Here is a 15114-nt window from a genome sequence, read left to right on the forward strand (position 1 = left end):
AGAAAGGGGGGCCTGCTCTCACCCCTTCCTGTTCGTCACCCTCCTTCCTATCTAGGCAGCGTGTTCCTGGGCGCGTGCAGACCCTTCCCTGCCCCTCCAGGGCACCGCTCAAGCCCCTGAATGTGACGAGAAGGCCTCCGACTCCCCCAGCTCTCCTCACTCCAGAGGGGCCAGGTGTGTGCAGCCCAGCTCAGCTCCTCGAGTGCCCTCCTTCTGCCTGGAACACGGTTCCCCTCTCCACCTGTGCTGCCAGACTCAGCACCCCCCCACACACACACACACACACACACACACACACACAGCGTAGGTGTTCTGGCTTCCACCTCAGATCTACCAGAGTCTGTATTATAAAAATTGTGTTTTACTAATGTTGCCGACTCCCCACCCACAGCCAGATTGAATCTCTAGGCCTGCCGCACTGTGTTTCAAAAAACAAATGCAAAGTGGTTGCCAACATTTAATTATCAGGAGATTTCACAGTGAAATCCTCACTTCTTCTAAAAAAATTGTAAAAAAAGATCCAGCGACCCCAGGCCCAGTTGCCACCCTGCACTGGCCTGCGGGGAGGAGAAGCGGCCTCCCAGGCAGGCAGGGCTCCGTCCGCTCCCACCCACCAGCCCACTGCGTCCCTTCCAGGTTATCTTCCAGGCCCTGAGGACACTCATCCGTCCCCCAGTGCGTGCCCAGGCACACCAACCTGCAGCCTACTGCCCTGTAGGTGGGCAACAGGAATTCCTGGAGTAAATACCGGAGCAAAGAACAGCCACAAACTGCACTCCAAACAAGACCACGAGAAAGCGCTCGGCCCAGCTGCCCAGCCCAGGCGAGCCTCCCAGGGAAGCTCAATGGCCTTTAGGACTGTTTCTTCCGCAAAGCAGCCAGTGTGCCTGCTCTGTGCTGGGAGCCGTCCTGGCTATTGAAGTGGTTCGGGCTCTGCTGTGTGACTTGAAATGAACCGATGCAGCATCCTGGGAGTCCATCCACGCTGTTTGTGTGTGTGATCGAGTGGAGGGGGGCAGAATGTGTTCCCCACTCACCCAGCAAGCAACAGCCCCAGGGTCAGTCCCCATCAGACTGTCCAACACTCCCTCGTCTTGTGCGTGGACAGGAAGCAAGGACCCCTCACTGGACCCCCGTTTCCCCAATTCCACCCTCTCAGCTTGTCACCTGTCTACTGCAGCTTTTTAAATACTTTTCTTTAAACCAATTCAAATATGTTTACTGGGAAAAAAATGTTTTTAATCCTCACTAGAGGATATTTTTCCATCAATTTTTTTAGATAGAATAGAAGGGGGGTGGGAGAGGAAGAGAGAAAGAGAAAAAAAAAATTGATGTGAGACGTTGATTGGTTGCCTCCTGCACAACCCCAGCTTGGGCCGGGGATCAAACCTGCAACCCAGGTATGTGCCCTTGACCAGGAATCGAACCCCAGACCCTTTGATCTGCAGGCAACACTCTAATGGCTGAGCCAAACTGGCCAGGGCATACTTAAATGTATTTATATGGAAGTATTATCCAGGTCCACAACCCCCATCTGCAATTCTGAAGTCCAAAAATAGTCTGCAAATGGAAAGTTTTTTCTAAAGTTTAAGACAAACCTATTTGCCAGCTGAACCTGAATTGATGTGAGACCACCTGGGGTCTCTATTCATCTCAGTAGTTTCATAGCAGAAGGGCTGAAGGGGCTGCTCACTGGGGCTGCCAGACACTGCCGGGCCTTAGGCTGCACTCAGAATGTGACCTTCTATAACCTAGAGAATTCTGAACCAGACCTGCCCTGGGTCTGGGGGAAGGGAGTGAGCCCGCTGGGCTGGCACACACAGCGGTGCCACTCGCTATGAAGAGGATGCAACTTTAAAAATAAATACAATTAGCCCAGCCGGTGTGGCTCGCTGGTTGAGCGTTGACCCATGCACCAAGAGGTCACCAGATCGATTCCCAGTCAGGGCACATGCCCAGGTTGTGGGCCCAATCTCTAGTGAGGGGTGTGCAGGAGGCGGCCAATCGATGTTCTCTCTCATGGATGTTTCTATCTCTCTTTCCCTCTCCCTCCTCTCTCTCTAAAATCAATCTAAATAAATAAATAAATACAATTAAAACATGAGTTAAAATTTTAAGAAAAAAAATACCCTGAAATTATCTATGGCACAGCCATCGTTGGCACACAGCTGGCCTCTGGCCCTGTGAGCAGAAGCCCCGTGGTGCCCCCACAGTGCAAGGCCCGCCATCTGCTTCCTGGTGCGTCTGAAATGGGGTCAAGCTCCCGTTCTCTTAGGGAGTGAGGACCTACTCTGAACGTCTCATCAGGAAGGCATCTGATTGCTGACGGTTGGAAATACGGCATCAGATCCTTGCGCAGCACTCGAAGCTCTTCCTTGGTTAGTCCAGCTGGGGAGAGAAAGGAATCACCAGGGTTTGCTTCAAGACAGTGGAACTCATTTTATTAATGATGCTTCAGCATGTTCGAGGGGCGTCGCTCCGTACAGAAGGCCCCGAACACCACTCTGGGAACTGAGTGCCCAGAGTGCACTCAGAAATCAAAAATCAACTCAGAAAAAAGTGGGCCACATGGGCCCTGATTGGCCTCCTGCACTGAAACGCAGGCCCAGAAGGTGTAGTGCTAGACTGAGTATAAACCCCTCTAGGAGCCAGTTCAGTCCCATCCTAAGCCACTTCTGTGCGCACACGACCACGGTCGCTGGTTCTAAAGGCAGATTTGCGACCCCACCCTCTGCCACTTCATGTGCTGACCTCTAGGTTTACAGTAACTATGCAGATGTTTGCTACACAAGCCAAGGATTCTTTCTTCTGTCCCCAGATCTAAGGTTGGGAAAAGAGAGAAAGGCGTGTTCAAGGTGCCTCTTACCTGCAATTGTTCCAAGTTCCTGTAAGACAGAGCTGGACCACTCGGCGGGATCCCCAAACACAGCTTCTGCCTTCCTCTTGAATTCGGCCAAGACCTGGGTGCTGCAGAGCAGGGCCCCGATTCTGGCCACCACCACCCTGGGTAAGAGGGAGGGACGGAGTGTGAGTCTGGAAGACTCTCCAGCCAAGAGATGTGTGCAGAAGGGAGGTCAGCTCAGCATTAAAAAGGACCCAGCGAACCCGCTCCCTGTTCGAGCCCAGATGGTGACCAAGCATCAGAAGCAGAGGGCCTCTTGCTAAAGGAATGACCCATCGATCACTTGCCATATTGCACACTAGTGTTTTGGGTACCTGAATTCTGAGATTTTTATAAGTGAGATTTTGGTGACGTTCATGGCACACAGTGTTGCACCAAGTCCCACTAAGTGGAAGCTCTTCAGGTCCTGGATGCGATGGCCTGAGTCCTCCAGGAACCCTCGCAGGATGGACCCAGCCTGTAAAGATGAGGAAGGACATTAGGTGAACTACCCAGGATGATCCAGAGGCCTGAGGCGATAACTCAGCAGCCTCCTGATGGATCCCCCACCCCAGTCCTCCGGACACAGTCCCCACTGGAAACCATCACACCCTGCATCCAGGCTAACCGCCCTGAGTCTGCTCTGACCTAGGCGGTGTCTTTAGGCAGCGAAGGTGTGTAGCCTTCACCCACGTTACAGGAGCTGTGTCCTGTGTCTGTGTCTGTGTCTGCTAGCTTATCGCCTTCAGTCACTCGTCACCTTCAGACAACTTGGACGTTTAGGTTCTTCTGCATCAGGATCCAAACTTTTCCAACATCTGTTTCCACAACTTCCTGACAAAACCTTGTGATCCTCTGCCTTGGTGCCTTGGCCCAAATCAGTTCTTCCATCTAAAATGCCATTCCTTCATCCCCACTGTTAAAATGCAACCATCCTGTTATTTGGGGGATTCAAGTCCAATGTCACCTTCTTCATGAAGTCTTTCCTGTCTCGGCCAGAATGAAGCTTTCTTTCCCTAAGGTCCTACAGAAATGTGTTTGCCCCTCACTCTTCAGCTCCAAAGAGCAGTACGTCAAATGCTTTGGTGTTGAAAACTACACAGGGTCTCTTCAATGAACTTTCATATGAAGAGGCGGGTGTGTAGGGCCCCTGAAATTCTAGCAGTGGCCATCCATCATTCATGACCTTCCCAGAGAGCAGTCTGAGTTCCAGGGGCGATTCTGTGGCCTGGTCCTGACCAGTCAAGTTATCTCTTAGCTTGGCTGCAGTAATTGGTTCTAGATTGGCCATGTGATCCAGGCAAAACCTACCAGGACTTTAGCTGGGATAATTAATTAGGAGAGAAGAACTTTCTTTACTGTGGACTGGACCTGGGAAGGAGAAACACCTGTATCTACTAGAACTCACCACGTGGATAGAGCCTGCCTCCAAATGAAGCCAACCAAAAAAAAAGCTAGGTCAAAATTGGTGGGAGACAGAATCCTGACAGTAGTGTTAAAGCTCCTGGATCCAGCCATACCTGAAATCTACACTTGAACTTTTCAGTTATGATAATCAATTAATTCCTTTTCTTGCTCAGCCACTTTGAGTTTTCTGCCACTTGTAACTAGATGGGCCCTGATATTTCTGATTGACCTACGCTGGACCTGAGGCAAGAACCAAGTCATTCCATTGGAGATGAGCTGTATACCAAAGGCTGGCTCCCTCGGTGCTCGGGCTCACAAGGCAAAGATGAGGAGACAGCCAAGGGTGAACATCTCTTGAATGGGAGTGAGGATCACAGGGACACAGTGAACTTTCCACCCTCCTTGAACATCGGTCCATCCCCAACACTCGACGAGGACATTACAGTGCTGAGAGACAGAGTTGGCAGTGACTGTGATATATTTTTTAAAAATTGTGGTATGTAGCAGTGGAATTCGTTTTCATATGGCTGTTTTTTCCCATCTCTCTGGTCTGTTTAAATGCTACTTCTTCAGAGAAGACCGCCTGGATCCCCCTCTCTCAAGTAGCCTCCCTCCCTACTATCTCCATGAGCACCTTGTCCATGTCATGCTTCTCACTTATAACAACTTTTTAAATTTTCACCTTGACTGCTCACTTTTTTTGTCTGTATCACCAAGTAGGATGCCCAAAGACACACATCGTATCCAGCTAGTTCGCTACTGTATCCCCAGCACCCAGCAGGATGCCTGACACACAGGCGCATCAACAAGTCCTTCATACGTGAAGAATGAATGGACGGCTGAGCAAGTCATCTACAGAAGTTGTGGACAATATGTACCCTTCGAAGCCCTCACATGGTGGGTTAGCTTCAGGGAGATTTCCCAAGTTCCTGCAGGAAGTTGCCCTCCGTGATGACCGAACTCACGGGTTCTATAGGAGAACTTCAGTAACCACACTCAGACTTCAGTGGCTTTGACTGGCATTTCTATACATCCAAAATAATAGCTAGTAATACTGAATGCTTACTGTGTGCCTGCACTTCACACATACCACCTCCCTAACCACCACAGCCACCCGTGAAGCATGAGTGTCAGCCCTGATTCCCAGACAAGGAGACTGAGGCACAGAGAGATGACGTACCTGAGCCAAGGTTTCCCAGCGAGCAAATCCTAGTCCTGGGACTAAAACCCAGGCAGCCTGACTCCAGAGCCATTCCTCTGCGAACAATGACAGTTTCACTTCCTCCTTTCCAATTTGGATCCCTTTTATTTTTTCTTCCTGTCTGATTGCTGTGGCTAAGACGTCCAGTACTACATTAAATAAGAGTGACAAAAGTGGGCATCCCTGTCTTGTTCCTGTTCTTAAGGGAAATGCTTTTAGTTTTGCCCGGCAGGCCCATTTTAAAATGAAAGTGCAAAACTACAATTCAAATAAAACTTTGAAGATGCAGTATTAAATTGTCCTTTGCCACTGAAACCTGGAAAACGCAAGCTCAGCCTGCCAGGTGATGAGCCAAAACGCAGCTGCTTGAAAGACTGGACCAGTGTATCTATAATGATTCCAAGACAATTAATACTAATGCTTTTAGTTAACAACACCCACAGAAAGGTGAATAGCCATGAGTATCGCTCTCTCTGCTCATCCTGTCGGCTACTAGTCTAGGTTCTTTTTCTGTATATTGGGTTTTTTTGGTTGTTGTTTGTTTTTTAATCCTCACCTAAGGATATTTTTCTATTTATCTTCAGATAGAGTGGGAGGGAGGGAAGGAGAGAGAGAAACATCATCAAGTGAGAGAGACACATCAACTGGTTGCCTCCCGCATGACCCTGACCAGGGCTGAGGATGAACCACAGCCAAGGTATGTGCCCTTGACGAAATCAAGGTAGGTGCCCTTGACTGGAATCCAGGTGCATGTCCTTGACTGGAATAGAACCCATGACTCACTGGTCCATGGTCTGATGCGCTAACCACTGAGCAAAGCCGGCCAGGGCCTGTATATTGGTTTTTAAGCTGAACTCTCTGTTAAAGTAGTTCCACCAGCTCTATTAACCTCGAAGCACGCATGTAAGCGTTTGATTGGGAGCTAAAGGGAGGAACGAAGTGCAAGTGTTAGGTTTTCACATTTTCTCCAAACATACTGGCAAATCCCACTGCCACCCATGGGAATTAAAACTGGTCCAGAAGGAAAGAGATGCTATGGCTTCCAAGTCGAAGTCTCTCAGACTGTCAAAACCAGCTTGAGCGACAGAACCTCAGGGCTACAGAATGTCAGAGCGGAAGGGCCCTCAGTCGCTGGGTCTGACCTTCTCTCCTTGCAAAGGAGGAAACTATTCAACTGCCAGCAAAAAGAAATGGGATAATGATGCTGATGCTGACGATGATGACAGTGAAAACAACTAATTTTTTTTCCTTTATTGATTTTAGAGAGAGAGGTAGGAAGAGAGAGAGATAGAGACATCGATGAGAGAGAACGTCAATTGACCGCCTCCTGCATGCCCCCCACTGGGGATCGGCCCACAACCTAGGCATGTGCCCTGACCGGGAATGGAACTGGCGACCTCTTGCTGCGTGGGTTGACTCTCAACCACTGAGCCACACTGGCCAGGCAAAAACAACTAATTTTTATTGAATGCTACGTACAGGTGTTGTTCAGCGTGTTTCACCTATATTAACTCATTTAGTCCTCATGGCCACACTGCCCAGCTCCAGGGGACACAGTTCACTCTGTGTCCTATTTGAATGGTGCCATTCAGACTTATGTGATGTGGCCATCTGATCACAAAGTTCATGAGAGTGGGGGACATGCACTGGTTTGCCTGCCCAGCATCCATCCCCCATTCTTTGCTGACACCATACCTTTGCAAACCATTCTGTATTTATTTCCTCTGACTGCTCTAACCAATTACCACACATTTAGTGGGTTCACACAACAAACATTATTCTCTTACAGTTCCTGAGGTCTTATGTCCTTAAAATGGGCTAAAGTGGGAGGCGCAGGAGAGTCTGTGCCCTTGCCTCATCGGCGTCTGCAGGCTGTCTACGCTCCTTGACCCAGAGCCCACCTCAAAGACTGCAGCGCAGCACCGCCGAGCTCTGTCCTCTGCTTCCATCGGCACCCCACGGCCTGTGGCCCTCCTGCCTCCTTTCGTAAGAACCCTATGACCCCACTGCACTCACTGGATAATCCAGGATAACTCCGCCCGGCAAGGTCCTCACCTTAAGCACATCTGCAATGTCCCTTGTGCCACATCAGGTAACATCCACAGGTTCTAGGGGTTAGGACGCAGACACCTTGGGGACCTGCCAGCCGACCACACACCCATTCCTCACTCTCAGATCACAGGACTTGGAAGACGGACTCCACTCCCCCACCAACCAGCATCCCCCCGACCACCGTGACTGCTCGGGGAGGCTATCACACGACTGCAGTCAATGCTGGACTTCTTCAGAGATCAGTGAGAAAGGGGTAGTTTTTGTCAGGTTGCTGATTAGATACGAAAGCCTCGTGCAAAGATGCCGCTGCGGGAGGGCGGCCCGAGAAGGCAGGTGTCGCGCAGCAGCTAGGCCCCCAGCAGTGCCGTGGGTGACGTCCCCCAGCTGAGAAATTCCGCAGAGAACTTCTCCAGCACATGAAGGGTTAACAGACACGGGACTCGCCCTCCAACAAAACACAACAAGAAAACGGAACAATATATAAAACATATAAAACGACAGTATTCAGATGTTGGACAAGAAGGAGCACAGGATTATAATCCTGAATAAATGAGAGCAAGTAAAATGAACCTGAAAACTGCCCTTGTTCCACTGCCCAGAGGCAGTGTCCAGACCACGGAGCAGGGAAGGGAACCCAAACAAGCCCAGTGGTCCAGCTGAGCTGAGGATACAAAGACCCAAGTGTAGAGAGGTCAGGGCGCCTGTAACCGGCGGGGAGTGCCGGAGAGGTCAGAGGTCAGAGGTCAGGGCGCCTGTAACCGTGGAAAGGCAACGCTGCACAGCCAGCTCCTGCAGAGGGTAGGGGAGTGTTCTGGAGTCTGGCTGAGAGCTGACTCCAGGAGGAAGGACAACTCCACGTAAATACCCTAACGGCACACCAGAAGGCAGTGGGCTGAGCAATCCCGGGACTCACTGGCGCTGGAGAGTCCCCATTCCTGCCAGCCTGAGGCGGCGGCGTGGAATACATTTTCTTAGGTAGTATTCTCAGAAGAACCATGTCTCAGTCCTGGATGAATTACCCACAGAATAAAGGTCTCTCTACACTCACCCTAATCAAGCTCAAAAGGAAGCTCCCCAAATCAAACTGATCTGAAGGTAATTTAAATGTATGCCAAAACAGAGACTGCCAATCAAGATGTTGGCATAGGCAAATGCACTATCACCTCCTCCCACAACCACATCAAAATTACAACTAAAATACAGCACAACCATCATTCAGAACCGCCTGACATCGAGCTGAATGGAAGTCCTACAACCACGAGATTAAAGTAGCCACATGGAGACTGGTAGGAGGGTGGAGGCAGATGGGCTGGTCCCACACCCACGTGTGGTGGATAAAAATCAGGGGGACACCTCAGCTGGGAAGGTCCTCCTGAGGAGTGAGATGCCCCTCCCACACCAGGCGCCCAGCTCAGGGTTCCAGCGCCAGGAAGAGAATCCCCATCACTTCTGGCTGGAAAACCAGCAGGAACTGGGGCTGAGGGAGGCTGAGGCTACTGGGGCCCCAGGCAGCTCCTTTTAAAGGGCCCACGCATGGACCTACTCAGACTCGCTCCCTCCAGGCTCCAGAATAGGGGAGGCAGCTTAAAAGGCACCAGAGACATATGGGGAAGAACTGCGTTGTTTGGCATCAGGGTGAGAGCTAGAGGGGCAGCTTTCTCCTGGACAGATGTGCTGACAGAGGTGGTTGTTCCTTTGGTGAGCCCTTCCCTGGGGCGGCAGACACCCGCCATATCTGGGGCTCCAGCAACCTGGCTCACACTGTTTGCCCCGCCCTGGTGATTCCCTGAGGCCCCACCCAACTTTCAGGCCTGCCCAAGCTGTTTCCAGTAGCTTTACCATAGGATTGGCCTGTCTTGGCTCCTACTTCAGGTTTTCCTAAATTCTCTCAAACAAGCAGCATCTAGTCTCAGAATCCCCATACCTCTCACTAAGTGGCCCCAGGACTGGCACTAGGAGCAGCCAGCCTTGGTTCACAACTTGGCTTTGCCTGGGCACCTCCAAGCCCAGAACAAGAAGCAGCCATCAGCAGGTTGCTTTGTAGATTACGCCTGGTGGCCCCGGGTGGAACACAGGCAGTGGCTGACCTTGGCCTGCACCTCCCAGTAGGCCCAGAGCCAGCACACCCAATGGACAGCTTCAAACCACATCGAAGCACCACCACCCAACCACCTTCATGAGCAACACACTCAAAGGGTGGGCTCAGTGGGTACTAGAGCCCCCCTGAAGTAAGTCTTGCTCTGTGTGGTGAGCCCCTGCACAGCTGATCCTCCAAGGGAGTCAGAGGTGAGTGGTCAGTGGGCACAGCCAGTCCTTGCAGACTATCAGTCTGAGTAAATCCTTCCCATTGATGTGCCAACAGCAATAAAGACTCGATTACAACAGAAGGGTGTACAGTCCACACTAGGGGTGCACCTTAAGTGCCCAGCTGGGTGATCAGGGAGGCTGTGCCACTGGACCCTAAAGGACACCTACTACAATAGGCCACCCTCCCAAACCTAGGAGATGTAGCAACTCTATATACTACATAGGAACAAACACAGGAAAGCAGCCAAAATGAGGAGACACAGTAACATTTCCTAAATGAAAGAAAAGAATAAAACTCCAGGAAAAGAACTAAACAAAATGGAGATAAGCATGCTAACATATGCAGAGTTCAAAACACTGGTTAAAAGGATACTCAAGAAACTTAGTGAGGACCCAGAACATAATAAAAGACCAGTCAGAAATGAAGGATGCACTAACTGAAATAAAGAATAATTTACAGGGAATCAATAGTAGAGTAGGTGAAGCTGAGAAGCAAACCATTGATTTGGAATATAAGGGGGGGGAAAAAATACCCAATCAGTACAGAAAAAAAATAAAAATGAGGAAGTGTAAGGAGCCTCTGAGACAACTTCAAGTGTACCAATATTTGCATCATGGGGATGCCAGAAGGAGAAGAGAAAGAACAAGAAATTGAAAACCTATTTGAAAAAAATAATGACAGAAAACTTCCCTAACTTGGTGAAGAAAACAGACATACAAGTACAGGAAGCACAGAGAATCCCAAACAAGATGAACCCCAAGAGGCCAACACCAAGACACATCATCATCAAAATGCAAAAGGTTCAAGACAAAGAGAGAATCTTAAAAACAGCAAGAGAAAAGCAGTTAGTTACCTACAAGGGAGCTCCCATAAGACTGTCAGCTGATTTCTCAAAAGAAACTGTGCATGCCCTGGCCAGTTTGGCTCAGCGGTTAGAGCGTCAGCCTGCGGTCCGGAGAGACCCGGGTTCGGTTTCCGCTAAGGGCACGTACTTCGGTTGCAGTTTGTCCCCGGCCCTGGTTGGTCGTGCGGGTGGCAGCCACTCGATGTGTCCCTTCACGTCGATGTTTCTCACTCTCTCTCCTTTCCTCTCTCTCCCTCCCACTCTATCTGTACAAAAAATGGAAAAATATCCTCGGGTGAGGATTTAAAAAAAAAAAAAGAAAGAAAGAAACTGTGCAGGCCAGAAGGGAGTGACAAGAAATATTCAAAGTGATGAAAAGCAAGAACCTACAACCAAGATTACTCTATCCTGCAAAGCTATCATTTAGAATCAATAGACTTATAAAGATCTTCCCAGTATTATATAAAATGTTGAAGGGTCTTCTAGAAGAAGAAGATAAAAAATATGAACAATAGCCCAGCTGGTTTTGCTCAGTGGTTAGAGCATCGGCCCATGGACCAAAGAGTCTCAGGTTTAATTCCCAGTCAAGGGCACATACCTCAGTTGCAGGTTCGAATCTCAGCCCTGGTTGGGGTCATGTGGGAGGTGACCAATCAATGTGTCTCTCTCACATCGATGTTTCTCTCTCTCCCCCTCTTCCCTTCCAGTCTATCTAAAAATCAATAGAAAAATATCCTTGGGTGAGGATTTAAAAAATTAGCCTGCTTATTTGGTCAGGCTAATTTGGTGAGGTGTGTGATGTTAGCTGGTATTGATTTCATGGGCCTTATATGGCCCTTGGGCTGGATGTACCCCACCCCTGGTAGAGCATCAGCCTGCATACGGAAGGCTTACGGATTTGATTCCTGGTCAAGGGCATGTACCTGGGTGACATGTTTGATCCCAGGCCCAATAGGGGTGCATGAGGGAGGCAACTAATCGATGTGTCTCTCTCACATCAATGTTTCTCTCGCTCTCTGCCCCTCCCCCCTCCCTCCCACTCTCTCAAAAAAGTCAATGGAAAAATTATCCTCAGGCGAGGACTAACAATAACAACAAAAAGATTCAGCCATAACTGGTGTGGCTCAGTTGGTGGGGCATTTTTCCATGCACCGAAAGGTCGCTGGTTCAGTTCCCAGTCAGGGCACATGCCCAAGTTATAGGCTTGAACCCCAATAGAGGGCGTGCAGAAGGCAGCTGATTGATGTCTCACTCTCACATCAATGTTTCTCTCTCTTCCTCTCCTTTCCTCTCTCTCTAAAAATCAATTTTTAAAAATCTTTAAAAGATCCAGCAACATCTACCTACCTGTCCTGGGGTCCATTCTGAATGCTGGCTTAGGGCAGCCACAGTGTCAATGGAACTGAGATCCAGCTGCTGTAACTCACTCTCATTCAGAGCCAGAGCGATGCGGCCCAGGGAGACGATGTGGTGTTCTCGCCATTGAGAAGGCGTGTCCCAGACCTTCCAATGGACAAAAGCCAGATTAGACTGACCATTGCTGACAGTATTGAAAACAGACATTGGGTGAATCTCTTGCCTATATAAAGTTCTTTTGTAAATAAATAAGAAAAGGTTCATTATAGTTGTTTTAAAAATAGAGAAAAGACACGAACAGAAACTTCACAAAAAAAGAAATAAACATAAGGGGAAACATTCAGTCTCGGTCATAATTTTTAGATACGTACATTAACAGCAATCATATTGGCTGATGATACTGATGAGGAGTAAAAAGAAGGACCATTTGTGGTGCTGGAAAGATACAGGGTAAAGGATGCCCTCATTTGTTGATGTTAATATAAATTGGTACAGGCTTTTTAGAGGGGGATTTGGCTGTACATAGTGAAAGCTTTAAAAATATTTGTATTCTTTGACCCAGAAATTCCACCTCTGGGAATGTAACCTAAGTAAATAAATGAGACAGGCACCCAAAGAAATATGTGCACATATGGACCTTGAGGCATTAAAAAATATAAACAACCTAAAAGTCTACCAATTAGCTAAATAAATAAGAACCAGTCATAAAATAAAATGTTATATAACTATTTACAATACTGACATAGATTTATATTTCTGGTATACATAATATGCATTGTATATTGCTGGGTATGAGTCAAAGTTATTGAATAGTAGGTGAGTGTGATACTATTTTTTGGTATGAAATATATAAATATATTTTACACATATACACAGAAATCTAGTAAGCTTCAGCTGAATATACCAAAATATCAACAGTGCTTATCTCTGGGTAAAAGATTATGACTGCTCTCTTCTTTACTATTTTCTGACTTTTCTATAATAAATTTGGATTACTTATAAAAAAATAGATATAGCCCGGCCGGTGTGGCTCAGTGATTGAGCATTGATCCATGCACCAAAAGGTTGCTGGTTCGATTCCAGGTCAGGTCACATGCCCAGGTTGTGAGCCCGATCCCCAGTGGGGGGCATGCAGGAGGCAGCCAGTCGATGTTCTCTCTCATCCATGTTTCTATCTCTCTAACTCTCCCTTCCTCTCTCTCTAAAATCAATAAACAAAAAATATTTTTAAATAGTTATAATTTTAAGGCATTTAACATCTTAACCCACATTCCACAACTATCCTAACAGCTAGAACAAGCCCCTCAAAGGGACCTTCATAAAAATGGCAAACCTCTCGGTTCCTGTTACTCCTTTCTGCTGCGTTTTCAGGGGGATTTGCAGCAGACTCTGAGAACAGCTGTGGGAGGGGTTCCCCGGTAGAGGAAAAGGCTCACTTCCTTGGAACTGTGTCGGTCAAGGCACCAACACCCACAGAATCTGATCTGCTGAGTGTCCATTAGATGCCAAGACATACACTCAGACCTTCACTGCTGCAGCCTGAGAAAGGACCCCAAAGTTCCACACAGTGAAATTTCAATAAGGAAAGGCGGTGACAGGTCCTCGGGGAGCACTCTGTGACACATGCACCAGGTGCCTCGTGTTGGGTTTCCCTGTTAGATGCTTCCTCCCTCGGGTGGTATTTTTACCTGTATGGCCTTCTCCTTCAGGGCCATCAGCTGAGGCCGGTCCAACCCCCTGAGGGCCCCCAGGAGCTCCACACTCCTGATGAACGTGTCTTCCTCCATGCAGAGCAGGTCCTGGGGGGCCCAGCAGGCATTGGCTTCGGCCAGTTTGATGATGTCATCAGAAGAGGGAGTCTTGACTCCGTGGCAGCCTGAAAATGGGGAGACACAGGGAAGGAACAGAGGAAAGAAAAGTTGAGAAAACGTTAAGTCTGTTTCTTTACTGAAATGAGGACTATTCTTCTCCTGCAGGCTTCCCACGAGAGGCAGTGCAGAGTGAAAACTGGCCGCAGGGCTCTGGGACCAGCTGTTGCCAGTCCTTGCTAGTTACCTGGTACCAGAACCATGGCAGTGCCGGTGTTTTGCACAGCACACAGCCTGTGCACCCAGTAGGAGCTTGGCAACATTGTAGCTGGACTACACCTGTCCCAGAGGGCAGCAGACTCTGGGGGTGAAGAGCTCTGGCTGTGAATTCCATCCAAAGCTGGTTCACCCCCTGCACCTCAGTTTCCTCAACTACAAAATGAGGAGAAAGCTACTTTGTCAAATGTTTGTGAGGACTAAATGTGTTATCAGATATAAAGTGCTTAGTGCAGGGAGACAGTAAACACCCGGTACATCCTGTTTATTACTTATGCCACCTGCCACCACCACCCCATGCATTTGAGTGTGCAAAGGGTTTCAGAACAATGAGGAAGAACCACTCCTGAGAGTGGTAGGGAGGACCATTTGCCCTCCAGAAAGACCACGGAGGTGCTGTGGCCTTCCATCCCAGGAAAGAGGAGAAACCCCCCCTTTTTGGTCTCTGAATAACATGAAACTCACCAACCAGCTACCCACCGTCAAAACAGAAATGGGATATTGTCTTGCTGGCCCAGACATGCCCAGCCAGGGAGAAGACCCAAGGCTCCTGTCCTAAGAGCAATCCCGAATCTGGCTGATGCTGACAAGAGGTCAGCCCTCCCTGCCCAGGGCATTCCCCGCGGTCAATCCCTTCTCACTGCAAATTCACTGCATCCCCACTGCAAATTCACTGCATCCCCACTGCAAATCCACTGCATCTCCACACGCAGATCCACTGCATCTCCACTGCATCTCCACTGCAAATTCACTGCATCTCCACTGCAAATTCACTGCATCTCCCCTTGCAAGTCCACTGCGTCTCCACTGCAAATCCACTGCATCTCCCCTGCAAATTCACTGCATCTCCGCACGCAGATCCACTGCATCTCCACTGCAAATCCACTGGCTCCGACAAGTGAGGCTGGACCAGGCCCAGGGCACTGTGAGATGTCCTCAAACACCATTATCACAACACACTGGGAGGGGACAGAAGACCCA

The 15114-nt window shown here is 48.9% G+C and overlaps 1 protein-coding gene across 1 annotated transcript in view; it reads right to left on the reverse strand.

Annotated features, from left to right (window-relative positions):
• Positions 1-15114, reverse strand: part of OTOA (otoancorin) — an 80316-nt gene that overhangs the window by 4366 nt on the left and 60836 nt on the right. The window contains exons 22-26 of the mRNA XM_036279772.1: positions 13738-13925; positions 12041-12196; positions 3217-3359; positions 2867-3003; positions 2291-2388 (exon numbers count right to left, since the gene is read on the reverse strand). Of these exons, the coding sequence (XP_036135665.1) occupies positions 2291-2388; positions 2867-3003; positions 3217-3359; positions 12041-12196; positions 13738-13925 (722 nt within the window). The remainder of the gene's footprint in view (positions 1-2290; positions 2389-2866; positions 3004-3216; positions 3360-12040; positions 12197-13737; positions 13926-15114) is intronic.

This window comes from Molossus molossus, unplaced genomic scaffold (assembly GCF_014108415.1).
Source record: "Molossus molossus isolate mMolMol1 unplaced genomic scaffold, mMolMol1.p scaffold_m16_p_3, whole genome shotgun sequence".
Taxonomy (NCBI): Eukaryota; Metazoa; Chordata; class Mammalia; order Chiroptera; family Molossidae; genus Molossus; species Molossus molossus.